Genomic DNA, 22533 nt, shown 5'->3' with positions numbered 1-22533 from the left:
CGTGTTATTAGTTGTTAGTTCGCCTTATATGTTTTTCAGCATGAATCGAGGCCGACGTCGTGGTGGTGGTCCAAGTTTATCGGGTCTTCGTGATGGCGTGAAGCGTCGTTTATTCGATCCTCATTCTGTTCCTACCAAGCCTGATCCTAAGTTCGAGGTCAGCCGTTTGATACCTTTCTCCGTCCCTAAGGTTACTATTAACTCGTCTTTAAGCGATTCCAGCGCTAACAACAATCCAGACGTAGTAAAAGATGATATTGATAGTTTGCAGATAAATTTGGTATGTATAAAATTGCTAGGTCACTTAGTTTGCATTTTCTTAGATGTAGTTGTAAAGACTCCAGTTTGTCGAATGTAATGTTTATGTTCATGTATCAAAATGTACCCTGTCGTTCGCGAAGTTTATTTATTTAAACACATAAATATTGGTACAAGGGGGCACCAGATATATATGCCGGCGACCATACCACTTTGAAAGCACTGGTTCTCGTCCGATTCATGAAGTAGTTTGTTCTCGATCTGTGAATTACTCATCTTCGGTTCCTAGTCTCACTGTTATATGGTTGTATGCTCCGTACAAACATTAAAAGAAATCTGTGCTAACAACTATGTTATTCATGAAGAGATAGTTATCAGTTGTGGTAGCAAATAACAGTTCCCTTACCACTCTGCATGATTACAGTTAGTAGTCAAAGCTGATTAACAACCTTCCTTTCATTAGTGTTATATGATAGCTATGTAATGACCTGGGGACTGCCTATGTTTTAATGCTAGAATGCTTAATGTCAGTGATAGAAACATTGGAAAAACCGGTAACACCATAAGGGGTTTATTTTCCGTTTTTATTATTATTGCTAAGACTGCACGTATTACTCTGCTTGATTAGCCCTTAAACATACGTATGGGGAATTAAGCCGTCTTCAAATTACTACTTCATAATCAGATATCGATACCGGTTTAGTCTGTCATTTTTAGATCAAGTGTCATACAGCACGAAGAAAACTATCTATTAGTTTTATGAATATCTTAGTTCATATTTCAGGGCGACCATCCTTGGCGGTTCATGTGTTCAAACTGTCAGACAATTGTGCTCGAGTGTGTTGTATGTTTGTCATAGATCTAAAAGCATTGGTCTGTTTAGACAGTCAGGTTGGTTAGGTGCTGGATAATTAAAAATCTAGCTTTTTACCTCCTGATGATCACCACTACATAGTTTAGGATGATCGCGTGAATCGATTGATTTAGGTAACTTCTCATTGTACCCATTCGATTGGATCCATTGTAATTGGTTGGTGACCAATGACTTTCCAACAGAGATGTATAAGGCTTGGATATCTTTTATGAGACATCCCTGTATATCAGTGAAGAACTGAATTTGATGTAGGAGAGAAATTCGGTATTCAGAATTAAAATGGATGGAAAAGTTACAAATAGCTTGTGAAGCTGTCATGAGTAGCTTATTGAGTTCAGGGGACAGACTAAATGAGAATGCTAACATCCACCAAAAGAGAAAACTGCTTGAAATCCATAGCAGTCGCATAGAGGTACCCGTATGGTATTTCAATATATTTAATCGATTTTAGATTTATTAGATCTCACGCTTTTTATATGCAGTAAGATCTTATCTGCTTTTAGTCCAATTGGTGCTTGGTTAGAATTTTTCAGACGATAGGACGTTGGGAAACGAACACTGATTAATATAGCTCGAATGTGTCACTGCGGCAAACAAGTCATCGCGATGTAAAGGTCGTCGCTGTTTGTTGAGAATTAATTAAATTATGTGACAGTCCCTTTTAACTCATAAAACACTCCTTGGGGAACATGTAACAGCATTTCAAATGATTTGTTACCTAAGTGAGATGAATTGATCTATCCTGGCTTGGCATCAGTCCATTAAGTAATCAACATATTATTTGAGTCTTGAATAGCATGGCTTTAAATCTGTTGCAGTGTGGCATATACATACGTTCTTTATCCTTCTCGAGATCTTAGGTCGTAATATTACTCCGCACCCCTTGTTTCTCGACCTCACTATTTTCGAATAATCTTTCTATTGCCATTAAGACTACCATTATATCTACGTCTCATGTTAGTAATTTCGATTTCCATTACTCAGTAATCCAGTTAACATTTTACTTTTTCAAATCACTCCGTATAGTTTCGATTCTCAAAGCTCTCCTGAACCACTGATAGTATTCGAATCCGTTCATCTCTTTTGTACACAAGAGTCTACCAAACGGCTGTCTTAACTAGTCTAATCAGTAGTTGTGGATGTTGGCAATAATTTTTTAAACATCGTTGGCGACAACATTGTATCATATATATATATATATATAACACTTCTAAATAATAATTTATGATTAGACTTTCATTACTTTTGTATCATATGATTAGACTTTCATTACTTTTGTATCATAGTTTCTTATAAATTCAGTTACAAATCCAAGACATCGATCACATTATAAGTCTTCAAAAAAACCCTGAAACTCTTTTTTAGCCGAAGACTTTTTGTGCTGATCAGCTACGTAAATATTCTACCTAAAATCGAGATTAAAAGTTAAAGAATAAGTGGCTTTCAATCGCTAGAATTCTCTAACGTCTGTTTTATAGGTAACTATACTCAAAAGTTTATGTATTGGTGAGACTTTAGGCAACATAGCTAATTGTGACTAAGAAATAGTGAACCTTCCGTAGAAATGTACACATGTTTACTCGTGTAAGTACATTAATTTAGTTATAGTGGGACCGGATTGTAGACATATTTTGTGATTGAAGTCTACAGTAACAAATTTGATAATGCATTTTAAAATATACGGAAAGTGTTAGATAAAATGTTTTTTATCCTGTTATTTTAGTTTGAGTTAACGGCCAAAATGGAAGCTGCATTTCGTTCTGGTCCATTTTATCACTCAGTTCCAGAGCTATCAGAAGGAGTCGATGTATCTTCTTTATTATCCAGTAACAGCTTAAATCTCAGAAAAAAATCACAAAATATGGTATCTCTTTTACATCTTTTGGTCTCTCATGAAATTAACCAGTGGTCTGATGAAGACAGGAACATAAAAGAACCTGATGATTTGTAAGTTCTCTACTTACAAAACCTAACTCCAATTACACTGAAAACTTTGGTTGGTTATTTTTACAAAGTCCTTATACCCTCAAATTGACAACTGAAAATTCCAAATACCAATAACAATAAGTGATATTTTTTGAGGATAAGTTTTTGTTATAGCTTTGTAGCACAGTGTTTGAAGCAAACAGTGTTAGGTTTGAGTCCCATTGAAAATGTCTGCATTTACTGGGATTTAGTAACTTTGGCACTGGCTTGAAGGAAATGCAAATTCGAAATTGTACTGTGATAATTAATACTGAGTAAATCATATTATCCATACTGATTTAGTAACCAATGATTGGAATGTTCCACTTTATTTAGGGCTGTGTTCTTTCTGAAATTCATTAAGTTGTTGTATTCACCTTGTAACTCAGATATTATCTTTGTGTTTGAATTTCGATGGTACATATATGAAATTTTACCAGTTATTCTCTCTTACTTAGGAGTAGCTTAGTTATCATCAACAGTTGATTGACCTTTGAAAGTTACCAAGTTTATAGTTCCGAACAAAATTTTGTTAATTGAGTTTGGTCAGTTGAAAGTGTAAGTATGGTAGTTTATTCAAATTTTGTCGATTAATGATACTGCAGTATGCTTTGTACGTTAAATACTTAGATGTGACATAACCTTAGTTGTATAGAAATTGTCAGTTAACTGTATGTGGAATTCCCTATTGGTTTGATATGAGTTTTTAGGATTGAAATTACATTCCAATAACTTTTAAGATTGTCGTTCAGTGTAAAGCTGCTCTTTTATGAACAACATTGAAGTACTCTGTTCACTCTGGGACTTATCTACAAATTGTTCAACGAGTTCATGACGCTATCAATTTTTCCAAGTTATTTGTTTCGATTTGAACAGTGTAAATAGTTGATACTATGCCCAAGAATTAGACCTAACAATCAGGTTTTGATTGATTGGAGAAAAGTGATCTCAGCTACTTAATTTTTTCCTAAAAAGATGTTTTGAATACAACCCAAATGTGAGAAATATCATTGCATGCTGAACTGTCTGCAAGAAACTAATGAGTTATTTAACATATATCTCGAATGTTCCAAATGAAAATATCAGTAACGACACTTTTTCAAAACCTAGGCTTTTGTTTATTCATCTAGTAATAAATATATGAGAAAAACGTATTGTTTAAGTCAATTAAAAAAGTTACAATTTTTTTTGGCTATTAAGTAACTGAATAAAAAACCTGTTGTTTTAAACAACATAAAAATGACAATATTTACAGAATACGAAGAATTCGTTGCTTTCTGTCCAACTTGATACAAATTAATAAGTTTAGTTTGTTCGAAATATTAGCATAGTTGGAAATTTAAGAAATCAATTATCTTTTAGTTGAAGAGTAAGTTGTTTAAAGTTCAGTAAATTTAAAAATTAAAGTTTTAGCAGTTTTCATAAATATTTGAAGTCGACAGTCTTAGAGTATTACTAGGTTAATTTTATTACGCAATAACAAACACATGAGAATTTTTGAAGGAAAATTTTATTTTGAGTCAAAATAATCGAATTATGATTGTAATTAATTGAAAAATGAAAGATAACGTTAAAAACTTTAGTTGTCACACTGTTTAACTTCTGTTACTAAGGTAGCTTCAAGCCCACTGATTTCTATGGCTTCCACAAATCTAGGTAAGGCAGAGCTACATTGTTTGTCGACTACTTTAAGTATACTCATTACATTTAGCTTGTGTTTCATGTCTAGCGAGTGATGTACCACAGAATTACAAAGACTTTTATACTAGGAAACATAGGTTCTTGGGAAGATACTGACCTTTTTATCCAAAAATAGTCTATTGTTAATACTCAACTGACTTGGTAACAGAAGTAAACTGTTTTGTAGCCGAATTTCGTAGTTAGATTAGTATTTCGAACGAACTAAGGTCATTATTTTGTATTTAGCTGAACAAAAACTACTAAATACGATCAATTCATTATAATCTAGAAATATTGGGTGAAACCCTATTACTGTTCAATTTGGTTTGTTGTTTTGTTCCCATACGGTCTTAATAATAATACACCTTGTGGTACTCTATTCCATTATTACTCCAAAATTTCTCGAAAATAATCAAAACTGTATATAATTGGTGAAATGTTAACAAGTAGTATCTCGCTTACTTTTATCATGCGTATGTCGTTCTTTGACTCTGTTCATCTTTAGCTATCCCAAAGAACTTATTTCTCGAACCCGAATCAATTTAAAAAGTAATAGGCGTGCCACGCGAAAATCAAAATTGGCTTCCCAGCGTAGTAGGCAGTATTACAGCGATATTGATCAAGTTATAACTGACAGTTTCATCCAACAAGTTACTGAAACTCTCCCAGAAAATGACGGTACGTTATATTTTTGTTTATATAAAATGATAAGTTATTGCTAAAATCGATTAGTTACACATTTTTCGATCAGGTTTATTTATCGTATGCTTCAAATTGGACATTCGCTATATTCCAGAAGTTTAAATGGGTGGCAAAAATAACTTTTGAAATGATTTTGATCCTAATCTTAGTATGTCCAGAATGACTATGTAGTACCAAAAGTGAAATGTGAAAAATTCATTCTTTATCAGTTTCTAGGATTTAGCCATAGCCTCTTATATTTATACTTTATAGTCACTTCTGATTTCTGATAAAGAGACTTTATCAAAAAGCATTAAGGATGTATTTCACTCTTTCCAATGTTCCGAAGTAGCTTGTAACTATCATTTTCATTTACATTTGTTAGAATACGTCGCTCAAATCACCTTTAAGGCGATTTCTTCGCAGATATAAGACATCGATAACTGAAGAAATATCAGGTAATTTATACGGATCGATAATTCTTAGATGTAGTCGTCCCTGTGACTACAAAGAGTAGAAATCGTAAGGAATTTCAGTGCACAAATTGATTCGAAATTGCCAGAAACAACAAAGTAGTTTGCATTGTAAGCAGTTTTGAGGGAATCAGACTATTTCCGGCAATTTATTTTTTAGATACCGTTTATAACACATCTATGGATTTTTCTGAATGTAGACTGTTCACCATCTTCAACTATCAAACCGTCATTTTCTCTATAATTCCACGTCCAAAAAAACAGATTCTCATTATTCTTTGATGTTTCGGTTAAAAGGTACCTCTTCTTAGTTAACTGAAGTGCAGAGGTCACTTACTCTTATCTGTTACCACCTAGTACACTACGTGAGATTATTTCTCTGTTAGACGGCTATATATATATATATATATATATATTAGATAGTCTGTAGTAGTGCAATGACTCAGGACGTTTAATTTCAAATGCTAAGGACATTAGGTGATAGATCATTCCTTAATTTGCGACTCATAACGACCTTTGCTAGTATGAGACAATTTTTCATTGTATAGTTATTTTTTGGCTTGCTCATGTCTCAAGTTCTGATTTCATATACTCAGCTTTGAGTTGTACTTTAGTTGTTTGGGGGTTAGCATACTATCTGTCTGCTCAAGCCGAAGTAGATGGAGCGGTAAATCAGTTGATGAGGTTTTTAAATCTTCATAGACTGAGATGGTTGGGCCACGTCTTTTGTATGCCTGAACATCGATTACCACGACGCGCTATGCTGACTAGTGTAGGAGATGGTTGGAAGAAAGTTAGGGGCAACCAAACCAAAACGTGACATCAGTCCTTGAAGTCACTAACTTCTAGTCTGAGCCATGTTGGTAGATGCAGACTACTTGGTTGGGGTCTGCGCGACTATCGTAACCAATGGTTGGAGACTCTGGATGATATGGCTCAGAATCGATCACAGTGGTGTATGTGTATATCATCTTTGTCTTCCCTTAAACTATGAGATCAAAACTACTTTATACATTTCTTTCTACGAGCTGATTCTTTCTTCTTGTATTATATCCTTATACACAATCCTTCTTTTATATTGCTACTATTGAAGTAATTACTTCTATGAATTTGGTGTTCATCTTGTTGTACTAATGAGGTATGGCAACTTGGCCCGATGCATATATTTTCCTTGTTCTACGTTGTAGCTGACTGACTGACTGATGACTACGTACCGGTATAAATACTAGTGCTTTAACTACTAAGCTATGACACTGCTCAGCGATTGGTCAGCGTAATTATAAACGTATTTGTACGATAATCGTTCATAGATTTAAATAGTTAGGCAACAGTAGACAGGTTAGAAACCCCCAAAAAGTGCTTGGATTAGATTACTGAATGATATGTGACAAAAATAATGATTTCACCAAAAACGCTTATAAATATTATTATCGGGCAATACTGTATAATAACTGCTTTTAAACAATTCAGTAATATGTATTAATCTTCTAAAATGTAATTATCCAATTTTATTTATTTAAATTATTTCGGTTTTTGTCATAATTGTAGAAGATGTAGAGAAAATCGATGTAAATAATAGTGAAAATGAAGATGCAGATTCAGAAGATGCTCGGTGGAATGGTGATGCTAATCAAGTTGATGAAATTGATGAACTTGATGATGATGAATTCGATAATGATTATTGTCAAGAATATTTTGACAATGGTGAAAAAGATTTTAGTGATGATGGTCTAGGTGGTGGAGATGAGGACGGAGGAGGTGCTAAATATTATGAATAACAAATTTCTTCAAAAAATATTCTCTTTCTTTACATGAAACAATTTATTCTTTATGTATAAATGCTTGTAAAATAATACTACTTTCATATTGCATTATTTCTAAAAAGTCGATTACGATTTTATATTTCTAGATCTTTTCATATGTACCATTTATAAAAATCAAAAGAGATTTCCGACAAATCACACGTAAACAAACTATATATATGACTTTTTTAGTCACAACATGTCATTATCGACTTGCATAACCTTAATATATACTAAGTACTTTCTAGTGCATTTCCAGGTGTGTTGGTTTCAATGTTTGTTTTTAAGGGCTAAACATCAGTTAACGTGCTACTTATGGCAACAGTTATGCAGTGACTTTTGTGCTAGTTAAGGATTTTGTATTTCTAACTCACCTTTTTTTACGATCAAGTTCAGTGCTTTAATACAGTAAAATGCGTACTACTGTTTTTAGTCCATATTTCAATTACATCACTTCAGTCTCTAAATGATACCATTGGAACTACGTATTTTTAAAACCCTAGGTATAATTCATCGTGACATGTACACTTTACTTATAAACAAGGAACAATAAACTGAAATAAGTTATTTGGTGGTAATACTTGTATGATTAGTAATTTGGAATGAAAAATCTCGTCATACGTTTTTCATAAAGAGTATGAGCAAAATTGATTTGGGACATGCTTATAACAGTGAAGCTGTTCATGAGCATTTATTACCAATACTCATTATTTCACAAGAAACGAATATTTAAATTTCAAAGAGGTTATTGTAGTCTCTTAACGGTTCCCAACAACTGTTTTATGTTGAAAACTGAATTTAGATATTGGTTTCATATATGAATAACTTTCACAGAAAAAGCCGGCATTAATTATTATTACTTAAACACATAAACATTGGTACAAAGAGACATCAAATACATATGCTTCACACAAATCATCCGACTAGTATCAGAACTGGAATACCGTCCGGGTGCCAAAACCGAAGCAGGCTTCCATTTAACCGAAGTTTATAAAATGCTTCACATTCGTTTGAAATCAAATATATTCCGAAAATATTTAGTATTTTGCAAATACGTATAAAGTATACCTGTAAATATAATCAATTTCCTACTAAACATGTCACTACTTCGTTCGACTGATGTTCTCTTATCAACTATGTACCAGTGAAGTGTTACAATTGTATAAGCTAAACTTTATTAACAAAAATTTAGCATAAAATCCCAGTAAATAAGCGTATTATTCTATTTTGAGATGATACAGCTATCTATATATAAGATGTTGCTTTTATGTAACTAATGTTTTGTTATTTTCAGTCGATTAATGTAGCTCAAAATACTCAGTTCTTTGGATTCACTATTTAGTATTTGAAATATAAAAAGGTGGAGAATAATTGTAATAGCAATTCAAAGGATATAAGTAACAATATATTTAACTTGATGTGAATTCATTCGATTCTATGGAAGAAACCAGTTCAAAATAAATATGTTTAGTTGGAGCTGTAAACCTCCATGAATAGTTGTCAAAAATACGTGTGTTTAAATTATATTTTTTAACCACTTAACTTGATCGATGAATCAATCCAACAGGTGTATCCAGCTGATGAGTCCCAAATAGGACGGAATGCGCGTCCTGGATTCCACTACTCACCATCATCCATCCTTATAATGATTGACTTAATGGTGAATACTTCTTAATTATGCACTGGAAATTATGTATATATTAGACATAGATTTCTACTATTTTAAAATCTACTGAATCTAACAATTAACATGTTATACATAAACAAATATATGAATAAACCAAATACATCAACAGATAATAATTAGATTAGTGTTGAAACGTAAACTAATTTAAAGAGGTAAAGTAAAATGGTCACTGCTATTAGTTAATGAAGTAAATACTAAACAGAAATGATAATATCAGATAAATATTCATCTTTTAATAATGACTCGTTATATAGTGAGATACTATAGTTTCCCTCATTCTAATTATTTTATGCTTTATGTCAGTTTTCGTAGGTTCACTTTAGTGTGGCCGTCATAAAATTCCAACGTTTGTTAATCTTCTCGTTTTACTGTGTTCAACGTATTTTCATTACCCCCGCTGACGGTACCAATTCCAATCTGTGAAACTTGAATTTTTGATACTATTGTATTTTGCAATCGCTCCTAAAAGAAAAAAGAAAAAGAAATCCAATTAGTAGCCAGAAATTTAATATTCTGTTATGAAGTGAACGGCTCAGTTAGAGATACTGCCAAATTTTAGTGGACAAAATTATCTTATTACCACTTAGTTTTAATCCGTAGCTTACAGCATATAGCCAAATGAATTCATAGAATTATTTCTGTTCTCAATAAAAGAGGATAAAAAAATAATTACAAACAATTTTCGGTGAATAGTAATGGACAGTGTTTTCAAGTTTGCGCTAGTAGATCCTATTCATTGATTTATGCCTTTCTTCGGCTTTCATAATTGTTGGGTGTGTTAAATCAGTAAATAAAATTTTTTAGTAAGGAATCATGCATTGGACGATGCATTGACGCAGTATGTCATTCGTTCATACGTTATATTAATTTTGTATGACTTCAGTAATAATATTCGTTTGTATTAATTTAGTGTGATAATTTCGTTAACTAATCTACATCAGTAAATCTGTCTATAAATTAATCAATTCGGATATTACATCTATCTTTTTTGGCCTATGTAGGATTCATTTTTCTTAAGAGGTTTACCTTTTCTAGTAGCTAGAAGAAATGGGCCTCTGGGGAATCTCAAGATATCAACTTTTAAGAGAATCTTCTGTGATATAAATGGATGCTCTCTATTTCTTTTTTCAGGAACTATCATTAAGCTATTATAATCATAGATTACGCACTAAATTTGTGCTTGTTGGAATTTATAATTTTGTTTCCTGACAGGAACTAACTTTACATTATACAACTCTATGTTGAAAGCTCGAAATCGTGAATTAGTTTCTACTCAGCTATGTGACTTTCAAAAGTCTACAGTAATTTGTTGACTAAAGATGATACTCATCAATTGATAGTTGCTATGGTATGGTTTAATTTTGTAATATTAAACTATTTGGATACGAATGAAGTTTTCAAATGAAACTATACAGTTTAAAAAATTTCATATGATTCGTAGTACTTCTTTTAAGAGCTTATTGAGTAGTTGGTAGACTAATCATCAAACCAGGTACTATGTTACTAGAAAACTTAGATAATTAACCGTCATGCTCTGGGAATAATGTAGTTTGATGATGAATTTCTAAACTAGATTTCATAATACGTATTTATCCATGTTTATGTGTGGAACGCATTACGTCAGACAATTACAATAAATAGAAATATGTAAAATGGAGGGTTTCGAACTGGAATCTCTAAGAACGGTGGTTTAGTTGGTGGCCAGTCGGTCGTCAAGATTCAACTGCCAATCTGGTTTACTGTTATTAGACATGTGTTACTTTTATACAAGATAAGTATAGTTGAAAAGCAATATGAACTGTGAATATTTTCCAGTCAGACACGACCTTGGAATTCTGGCTTCATCTTATCTAGTTGTATCATTTTGCTTACTGCTTCGTCTCGTCTTATAGTTGATAAATAAATTTTGAATCTCATATCTAAACAGTTACTCATGAAGTACTTTATTTGACTCATCTGGAGACTAAATCAATGGTTTTATGTCTAAGATGGTCCATGTTTTGTCACTCCGCTCACCACAGTTTTCAGACCCACCAATTGTTGACTCTTTTCTAAAGCACATACAATCTATCGACTATCATATTGGGGTCATAATTAATAATATATTTTCAAATGGAACCAGTAAGTTATACAATTGTTCCTCAGCTCCAATTCGCAAGCGTCTCTGTGATTTAATTTCTAAATTATAACTAGATATTATTTCACTTGTTGATCTGTTTTGAAAATCGATTTTCTGATTCGTATGCTCAGCTGTTAATGGTTTTCTCACATGATGTACGGATGTTTATGAATATTTCGCATCATTTTCAACGATCTTCAAAATTATTGACTAACGAACGTTAAACACACACACACACGGAAATCACATTTATCGACTACTATTGTTTAAGGTATTTTTAATACCATTCAATAAAATAAATATAAGACATTAGGTGAAGAAAAAACAAATTAAGCTATATACTGTGATGATATTTGTGTCAATATATTTTTGGATGAGTAAAGAAAATTTCTATGTTGAGATAGATAAAACTGGAAAACATTCTATTTTGGAATCAATCATTTTCTGAGTGGTTCATGCATGAAGAGTAACAGAGTATCAGAAACATTTTATATAATGAAATAGAACGAAACGAACTTCACCTCATTTCTACGAAATATGACCGGTTTATTTCATACCCTTAAATGCTTATTCACTTTCGTTCTTACTGTAAAATGCTGAAGTAAATTTAATACACATTAAATTTGAGAACAGTGGAGATTAAGTTGATTACATATTTCATACTGAGAACCCATTACACATTCATACATGTAACTTGGTATATGTATACAAGACCTGGCTAGAACAGGCTGAGATGATAATTTTTGGGAAGGTGGTGAAGATTTTCCGTTGTATAGTTCTAATGATATATTGACTTTAACCAGTGAACTTTTAGAAAACAGAAAGCATTAACTAGCTATATTGCGCTACTACGGGATTCCTCAGTCGGAGATCGAACAGGTGCTCAGTACTGACATATTTTCAGTGGTTTTCTAGGTAAACTTAATCTGTGATGTAAAGTATAATCAGATGATTGTTTATTGAAGGTTTTTCGTGATCATTTAGCATTACAGAAGGCATAAAGTTAGTTGTACAGACTCTAAGGAAATTAATTAACATCTTGATACTAATTGGGCAAATAAAATTGTAGATATGCATCAATAATATTGGTCATTTTGAAGAACATGTTAATCATAGGAAATTTAAATATATATAATATTGAATAAAGCTACTACTACAACAACTACTACTAACGATAATAATAATAATTGTTCAGATACATATATACATATAGCCAGCAATAATACAGATCACTTATCAGCTACCTGACTAATCATCCCATGACAAACCACTGAAACTCAAAACTGAGGCCAAACATTTCCCCACCTTCACTGAGTGGGAGAAAATTAATTTGCTGTGAGCCTTTGATCCTGGTTTTATCACATCTTACAGCTCACACTGCTTTAAACTATTTAGATTATCTACAGGTAACTTACTGTCATAAAATTATCGTTGTTTGTATTAATAGTTGATCAAAGCCTTCTAATTATCTAGCAAATATGGTGATCTAGCTTCAATCGACTCATGATCTCAACTATTAAAATTACTTTAATATCCAGAAAAACCCTTTCAAATATATGATTACTTTACTTTTTGTGAAATAAAGGAGGCAATAAATCTGTCGGCCAAAGATATTTGGTGAAGTATATAGATTTGAAGTAAAGAAAGGTGCTCATTCAGTTTATGAGAATTTCAATAATAGTCAGTTAATGTGAGATTGTCGTAAAGGATATCAGGATATCCTTTCCCCTTCAATAATAATATCTAAACAAAAAAACTGATAACCTTTCTCATCTCATTTATTCAATATTGCCGATTATAATATAATGTATCAGTGCAAAGGCTCTGTCAGCAGCTTAAGAGAATTCACGGCATATTGTGAACTCATACTACCCTACTTCAAGTATCATTCTTGATATATTCAAATTCATTAAGAGATCGAATTATAAGAAATATTCAATAACTGAATTTCAACCGAAAAAAATTAGTTGCTTTATTCAATACTAGACACTTTTTATTCAAATAATCGGTGTTTACAATTGTACTGCTTTACATTATTTATTAACAGTCGTGCAGTGCGTTGAAATTCTTAGAGTACATTTGTGATTTATTTAGAAGACTCTGGGTCTATTAGTGCTGTTTTCTTCTCCCTTTAACAATGAAATTCTGATTTATGTAATGTAATAAAATGGTCTCATAAATGTTGGCATTTCTTCACTGATTAACTTAACCTGTAGCGAAAATATTATTACAAGTTCTGTCTGCTAACAATCTGAAGAGATATATTTCAAAGAAGAATTAAATTTTCTGGTATATTCTATTATAAAGTACAATTATAATTCAGATCAGAATTATTCTGGTTGTGGCTCATCGAAACATTTGAATGATAAAAGAAATTTCGAAATCAACCTTTCTTTTTATTGGAGTAAATTCAGAATTTTATTTGCCCAGTATTAAAACAAAAATCAAACAGAATACTATCGTTTGATCTAACCTAGAATTCTTATTCATCTATACATTAATTAAAATCAATCAGTTCAAGGTTGTATTCTTTAATAAAACATATAGAAATCGGTATAAGTACATTTGACTGAAAGTCTATAGTGATTCAAAAACATGAACTGAAATTCACTATTACACAGGTCCTACAAAACGATCCTTCTTAATTCCAGAAGCATATAAAAGTCGAATGAGACGAACAATTGTTGAATAAAAATTGGTTCAAAAGGTATATATATATAGCTTATGGTATTCATACTCTCTGCTACCATTGAGTTAAAGTTTGGGCCAAGTTTACCATACTTTGATATATATAATCATTACAACCTCTGACTGATAAGTTATATTGGTTAACTTCTAATTTCTTAGGAAGAAAGCAATACTAAGCAGAGATGGATAACGGCTAGCAGTGGAATCCAGGACGCGCGTTTCGTTCTATTTGGGACTCGTTAGCTGGATGTACCTGCATCTCAGACTTGATTTTCACTGGAATTAAGGCTATATCGAGGCAATACGCACAGTATGCACAAATGCCAATTAGAGACTGACCAGTTGCAGTCCTAACACATCGATGGGAAGATTCAAACAAGCAATACTAAATGAATTTAGAAAGCAATACTGTTTTAGTTTTGAACCAAAAATATTGATGTACAAGATGAAGTCATAGTTTGAAGCTTCATTGTAAAAGTAATTTAGCTTCAATACTACCTATTGCGCGAATTTAACCGAACTTTATGCGTACCTTTATCCGTATTTAAACGGACAATTTCTCAAAACCAGGTGACGGAATATCCAGAAATCATATGCGTGAAATCATGTTTATGAAAATTATAGTTATTAAAACATTGAAAGTTGTCGATTCCAGTAGCTGAGACATTAAAGAATAGAAATGTATATCTAGTATAACACTTTTATAAACATGAATATTGTAACACAATCCTGCTTGAAGATTAAGTGTTCATTCAGTCATCTATTTAAGTCCATCTGGTAACCGTACTAGGTGTCACTTCATAATTACGTGCAAAATCATTTTGAATGATAATAATAATAAATTTGTGTATCATATACGGGACGACATAAGGAGCAAATGTGATGCAAGGGAGATCAATGCCTATATGACTATGAAAAAGTTCATGGGATTCAGTGGTTACCACTGAAATCATTGCTACATGGCGAATAAATGATGCATAACCAAGAGATTTTCAGTTAAAAAATAGATTGGATTGACTTTATAATTACATGTATATATTACGTTTGAGTAATTTATGAACGTCAAATAAAGTAGCGAACTATATACAGTTTAGTTTTCTGTAATGAAAGCGGTTTTTCGATAAATTTAAGCATTATTCAAACATGTTATATGTTTGTGAATATCATTAAAAAAGAGTACTGTAGTATGTACTACTGGTGCCTACAGATATAAGTAGTATATATCATCAATCGAAAGTGAAATGCCTGAAAGCAGAATGTCAAGAAGATTGAAGAAAAGAGAATGAGAACAGTGAATGATTAGTGTGAAAACGAAAGAACAACAAAATCTGAGACGATTGATTGACATTATGCAAATGAAGTATTTTCTGTATGGTTCTCAGATTTTACAAACATATCCCCATTTGTATTCTCGTTCACAACAGTACTAAGGTCCAATATATAGATTACATTATAATTAATAGAAGTAACCAGCGGAATGTTTTAGCACAAAAGTGTTTTCTCAATAACATCATTATTTTTCTTTTTTTTTTCTTGTAAATTGAAAATGTTAAAAATAATTTCACTATTCCGTTTTTTTTTTGGAATAAATTAACTTCTTATATTATTCATTTGTTCGATTTACCTTACGTTTACTTATTAAATTTAATGTAAATAAATTGTACTCGATTACATTTAATTACATACATATAAATAAATGTGTATATAGACATATACACTCATATCAAATAAATACATGTACTTAAACGGATGACTATTCCTGTAATAAAATAAAAAAAAAGGGAACAGGACAAAAATAAAAAAAAGAAGAGAATTTTCACTATAAACATTATTTTCTATATATTGACCTATTTTCTAATTGGTCAAAGATTAAATGGATATTAGAATGATAAAAATTCTATCAGCAAAGGGAAAAACAAAATATAACAGTTCATATAGGTAACATTTTATTTATTTATTTATTTATTTGTGTCATTAGTACAGTATAAATTATCATGAAAATGATCCCATTTACATGGACAACTACCAACAAAAAAATAAAAATAAAATAAATAAATTTTAAATTATTTATTTAATTAAACAAGTGAGAACTACCATTTTAAATGAAAGATAAAATTTGATTGGAAGTTAAACAATGGAAACAATATATTGAGCGATTATTTATTTATTTTTTATTTTTTTTTGTCTTTTAAATATTCGAGTATTTTCTACAAATGACTCTATTCAAAAAAACTATATCAATTATACATTAATTAATCAAGTTAAAAACATTCCATTGAACATAATACACTTGACAACTAATTGTAATATTATTTTAAATTAAATAAATAATTATATAAAAGAAGAAGATTATAGTAAGTCATTTACTATATTTTCTTATTATTTATAATTAGTATTCTTATTCACTTCATTGTTTTCATTTATTTTACTTCTTCAAATCTGAGACATTATGATGTTGAGATGGTGAAGAAGATTTGTAGCTTAGGTGGGTGATTTTTATGTAGGTTTAATCTCTGAGCTGGATGGTTTGGTCGTGGAGCTTTCATCGTCCTTCTGAACGACATCATCAGCACAGACTTTGGATAGAAGTTTACCAGAAGTTTGTGTTGATGATGTCGTTCAGAAGGTCGATGAAAGCTTCACGACCAAACCATCCAGCTCATAGAACTAACCTACATCAAAACATTATTATGTTAACAGATTAAAAATGTAAGTTATAAACGTATAGATTTATGTAAAGGTATTATAATGATTTTGTTTTCTTTTTTTTTTTTTACATCGGACAAAACTGTAGAAAGTTTTAAGTGTATAGTTGAGTGTTTAAGTATGGCATAGCAACTAAAAATATTATTACACCCTTAGTTTGAATGATATATATAGATATATATGTGGGCAAAATATAAAATCGGGTCATTATAAGGGATTAACTAGATGATGAACATGCTTATTCTCAATGTGATGCATTTGTTTTTTTTCAAATATGATAATTAAGAGGTAGATATTATAGTGATCTACAAATATAAAGGATGGTCATATTGTTTTATGAAATTCAGGAAAAATATATTCATCAATGAAACTACGTATTTATCATTTTATAGATATTTATTATAGTCATTTTTACTAAGATTTACGGACCAACAAACGGTTATATTTTGAACCATCTTTATAGTATAGAACATGAAATATACATTCATTTTTAAGGTTGACAAAGTAAGAATGTTATGGTTTGTGGAATAAAATGAATTCATTTAAATTTGAACTGAAAATCATTACAAGAAGACACAAAATATTGTATTAAGCACAGTAAAGATTGATGTTTATTTATATAGAATAGATGGAATGAGGTTATATTGAAGAAAGCTGCACAGGGTGCCCACATGTCAACTGAGACTAATCGAATTCCAGTGAAAAAATAATATCAACCGGATATTTTAAGCCATTCCAAATTGAGCTAATTTATTTGTTCAGAAAGTAGAAAAAATGTGAGTCGTTTTTAAATTTGTTTGAAGCTGAGCCTTGTATTTCCTTTCTTCACTCTGATGACATTTAATACCGAATATCATTGATCTGTATTCATAACTCTGTATCAGTTAGCACAAAAGTTTACAAAATATGCATCTAGTTCTTCTCTATATCGATTTTGTTCACAATGAACTTAAACTATGTACATTAGACAGTTTTCTTTGGAAAAAATACAACTGCCTACTGAAAATAATGATAGGTAATAAAGAAATCGTTAAAATAAAATCCTTTTTTATAGGTTTGTTAGGAAATCATTTATGCTCCAAATGTATATTTGAATCACTTAAAAAATATTTTTTGGTCGTAAAATCTTCAATGGTCGATTTCCAAGAACAGATTAAAAGTCCTATAAATCACCACATGTTGAAACAAAATTTCTGTTTTAGTTTCCACTCTTATTTGTTGAATGCTGAGTTAAGAAAATCATAATACAAGTTTGACTGAAGGTCATGGTTACATTATTTTGTTGTTGTTCCGAACTAGTTATCTTGAGTTGGGTTATTAGAAGTTAATATAATGTTTTTAAATGGAATCGAAGAAAGTCCTAGGATGGGGTGTTGAAAGATATTCAATTTGTTTATTAATTCGTAACTCAAGCTTTTAATATATTCTAAACCTAATTACTAAAATAATTTATGTCTAATTACTCACTGTAAAAACATTATATAACCCATTAAAGCACTGTTTGTGTGGATTCAGGTCTAAATATAACTAATTACAAAAGAATTGAGTGGCGATGTTTTGGGTAGAAGAACCTGCATTGTATACTTATCACACCTTTAAAGTTAAAATAAAATGTGACTTCTATGAGAATAAGCTTAAGTGACAACTGATTAAAAAATTCGATCTTATAGCAACTGATCCGTGACTTCACAAGTTTTCTTTATCCGGAAAGTAAGATTGGCAAACGAAACGGGAAAATATCAGTATATTAAGAACTATTTGCAGAAGCTGGTTTAATATTTTACTTTATTCATTAAGAGAGAAATTCATTTCAATCACTGTACTCATGTGTTATCTATTACATTAAGAAAGTATAGTACAGTATTGTACAGTACAAGTCATTCGAAATTAATTTTACATCCATCAATCAAAGTAATATTAAACTAGCTTCTACAAACATCAGAAATCAATAAGTGAACTTTTGAAATGTAGTAAATCAACCTTTTTTTAATATGCGCCTATCTGATAAGATACATTTATGAGTTTGATTAACTATTACATATATTGTCAATACAAGTCAGGACTAATTACAAAAACATATTTTACCTTAAGTCATCTACCTTCAATGTATAAATAATCACTTTTAGAAAAATTTCATACTAAAAGTCATCGAATAATTTTTCAACATAAATTCGTCATCAAAAGTTTGTTAGCACACTACTGTGGTTTCAATATTGATATATCTTAGTCTTGGAAAAAAACAAAAAATACATTATGTAATCAACAAAAATGATCAGTTGTTTTAATGTTCCTATGTGATATGAAAATGTAATAATTGTATACAACAATATGGTATTATGTAATAACACATTCATACATTCAGAAAAAGGATTTCAACTGTAAATAAACACTATAACAAGCATAACTAAATATAATAACACCAATAAGAGATCAATCTACATTATATAATTAATTGTTTTAATTAGTAGATGTTTTACAAATTGACCACAAAATTTCTGGAAATGGACAACCATAACAATGAGAAATTTCTTATGACGTTAATTGTCACTTCATATGAAAGCATTGTTTATGATATATTTTTGGCTAGTATAGTTACCTTTCGTCAACTTTAACAAGTAACCGCATATAAAAGAACTTACTTATATTTAGTACACTAAAAGCTTGTAGAATATGGAAATATATTCAAATATGTATCAGTGAAGTGTATGCATTTAATTCCAAGAATGTTATTGTGTTAGTTGGGGTTATTTAGATGAATAAACTTTGACTCAACAAATGCTGTTTAAATTGTGGCATTGAATAATCATTAGTCGTTTTATTCATCAAATGAAGTTAGTGAATGAGATAAACAATCCGGTTTCAGAAGTATTGTAGTGAACGGAACACTGGTTGGGGACAATTGAGTGAGCAGCGAAAATTACAGACTATCTCACTAAATTGTGATAACCATACAATGAACAGTTAATTTGCAAATTAACAAGCAATTGTCTCAATCTTCACTGTTTCTTCTCTAATTCCATTGTTTATGCATTTTCCTATCAATTGCGCTTTATTTCAGTTCTTTCCTTATCGGACTTCTGCCAAAATACATTCTATGTCTGACCAACACCATATACTACTTATATGGATATAAGTAGACCACACCACAAAATAAATGAGATTTATAGATATCAAGAGTACAAACAATTATCAAATAAATATCCCAGAGGGGAGGTTTTAAATATTTAATAATAAATTTTTATGTTATAACAAAAAGAAATAATAAACTTGTAACGTGTTTTACATACCTTTGGTTTAGGTGGGCAACAACAAATAAGAAATGGAAAACGTTTTTCGATTTCCATACGAAATTTAGGATGTTTGACTGCATATACAATAGGATTGTATACAGCAGATGTTTTTGCAAATAGCACAGGGAGTTCAGAGTGGAATGGAGTTAACGAATCTCTACTTCCAATCAGTGTCATTAAACAAACAATGGCATATGGAGACCATGACATTAAATAGAGAAGAACAAGAATAATAGACGTTTTAGCTGCTTCAATATCTGCCTTCTTATCACCTGAAAAAATTAAAGTAACAACAAAGAGTTTATGAGACATTTGGCTTACGAACTACAAGTAAAATTATAATTCTCAGTTTCTAAAACTGAAGACCAGCCATTCGTGACCTCAAAGTGGAATTTATTCTTCTAGTAAAACAGAATACTTATTTGTGACAAAGACTTATCATACTAAAAGTGACCGAAGTCCGACTGACATGGGGAAGCATGGATGATATTAAATAAACTAATAATTGAAAAGTCATAAGGTGAAATTTCAGTAATACTTTAAGAAGCCATTTAGTTTGAAAATAAAATTTTCAAACTAATTTTGTAAGGTTTATAAGGTCTTGAATTATTTTATCACACCACCAGATTACTTATTGTTGACGTTGATAATGTTTAAAGAAGCTACCAAAGGGACAGTCAGTCCTTATCGAATCAGTAAACTTCAAACCAGTTCTTATAATAAAATAACACATTATTTGTCTTTTTTAAAAATTTTCAATTTTCTATTGTGTTGGTCGTCATTACTACCATAATCCTAAGTCGAACAAGATGGTAAATAAATCGTCAATATCTGTATGTTGTATCATTTCGTATCAAATCAAATAGGTCAGCATTAATATTAGTTTCTGATATTAATTGAACTAAACCACTCAACTTAGTTCTGAATGTGAATAACACTGTTAAATTAAGATCACTGTAATTCATTTGGATGATTAACCAGTATAATAAATGGTCAAAAGCGGATACGATTAGTATCAATGTAGTTTCTATAAATATACATAAATTTAATATTATAGGTAAATCTATTTGCATTTACTTTTTTATTAAATGATAGAGAACGAATAACTTGACGAACATGGTAAAAACTATCATGCCTATAGATTAGTAGCCTTTTTAACTCCTTCTTACCAATAGTACAGTAATTTTTCTTATTCATACATTAGTGTTTAAGATGAATGTATCATTTTTTCCAAAAAGCCATATTTCCAACTTAAGTTTTCATTGAATTCAGTAAAATATTGAAGTATAGCTTATTGGTGAGGTTAATTGAATTTGTCTTTCGGATATTTTGAATAATGTTGTTCAACGGTACATATAGCTTCTTTGAAATTTTTGTTTTACTGATCACAACAGTGATCCTAGGGTAACGAATTCATAACTGAAAGAGCTTTGATCTAACAGTTAGATATATGAAATATATGTAGAAATACATGATTTTTAAACAATCAGTAAAATATGTTGCTTCTAAAAATATATTGTTTAGTATTTCAATTAATAATACTTGAATATTATCCAACTTACCTGTTTTCATAGCCGATGGATTTTGTAAATCTAATGATTGTGCCATTTTCATTAATTCTAATTCATTGAGTCTAACTGTTTTAACAATTTGATAATAACTGAAGATTATAATAAATACAGGACAAAGAAATCCCAATATGTATAATCCTGCATTAAATATTAAGTTCGGTAAGTCAGTTGATAGGTAGTCGAAAGTACAAGATGTATGAAAACCTTCGGGTATATAACTTCCTGAAGAATTAAATTGTCCAGTATAATGATTTGTGTAGAATGTGAAATAAAAGAAAACGAATAACAAATATTAAGATCAAAAAATTACTAAGTCTGAAAATTAAATGGAAAATAATGAACGTGAAGGACACTAAGAGCTTGTTCTTTATGGTAATTTATAATACTTAGAAATATGTTTAGAAATGGTTAATATTTAAGCAAACATATTTCCAGATTCAGATCTAACACTTCAACAGTATATATATATTGTTTCATTTAAATTTGTGTTTGAGTGAAAACTTATCTATAAAGCTAAGAAACTAATGATCAAATTTTGATTGAATACGGCTGGTCCTCTTGAATTTCGGTTTTATAAAAAATTACAATTCAAGGTAAATAACATTGTTGATAATTTCTAGTGGAACCTTTATTAAGCTACCTGCAGAATAACAGTCTTGTTTGCCTATAACTTATCATTTCACAATAATCATTGTCTAATTAATATTTGTAAGGTGAGCAACAAATATTGTAAGGTGAA

General features: G+C 30.6%; 2 protein-coding genes across 2 annotated transcripts in view; one reads left to right on the top strand and one right to left on the bottom strand.

Moving 5' to 3' along the window:
* Positions 1–28: 28 nt before the first annotated feature.
* Smp_180360 (hypothetical protein) lies at positions 29–5509 on the top strand (the record flags this gene model as incomplete). The annotated part of the gene is made up of 4 exons (XM_018789863.1): positions 29–280; positions 2856–3079; positions 5283–5455; positions 5490–5509. The coding sequence occupies 4 exons, from the start codon at positions 29–31 to the stop codon at positions 5507–5509; spliced, it is 669 nt and encodes a 222-aa protein (XP_018655264.1).
* Positions 5510–9771: 4262 nt separating this feature from the next.
* The window catches only part of Smp_104210 (putative opsin-like receptor), a gene marked incomplete at both ends in the record, with an annotated part of 16070 nt that continues 3308 nt past the window's right edge, over positions 9772–22533 (bottom strand). Inside the window, 3 exons of the mRNA XM_018789862.1 lie at positions 9772–9882; positions 20221–20495; positions 22075–22106. Of these exons, the coding sequence (XP_018655263.1) occupies positions 9772–9882; positions 20221–20495; positions 22075–22106 (418 nt within the window). The remainder of the gene's footprint in view (positions 9883–20220; positions 20496–22074; positions 22107–22533) is intronic.

Source organism: Schistosoma mansoni, chromosome W (assembly GCF_000237925.1).
Source record: "Schistosoma mansoni strain Puerto Rico chromosome W, complete genome".
NCBI lineage: Eukaryota > Metazoa > Platyhelminthes > Trematoda > Strigeidida > Schistosomatidae > Schistosoma > Schistosoma mansoni.
This window is presented reverse-complemented; position numbering and strand designations above follow the sequence as displayed.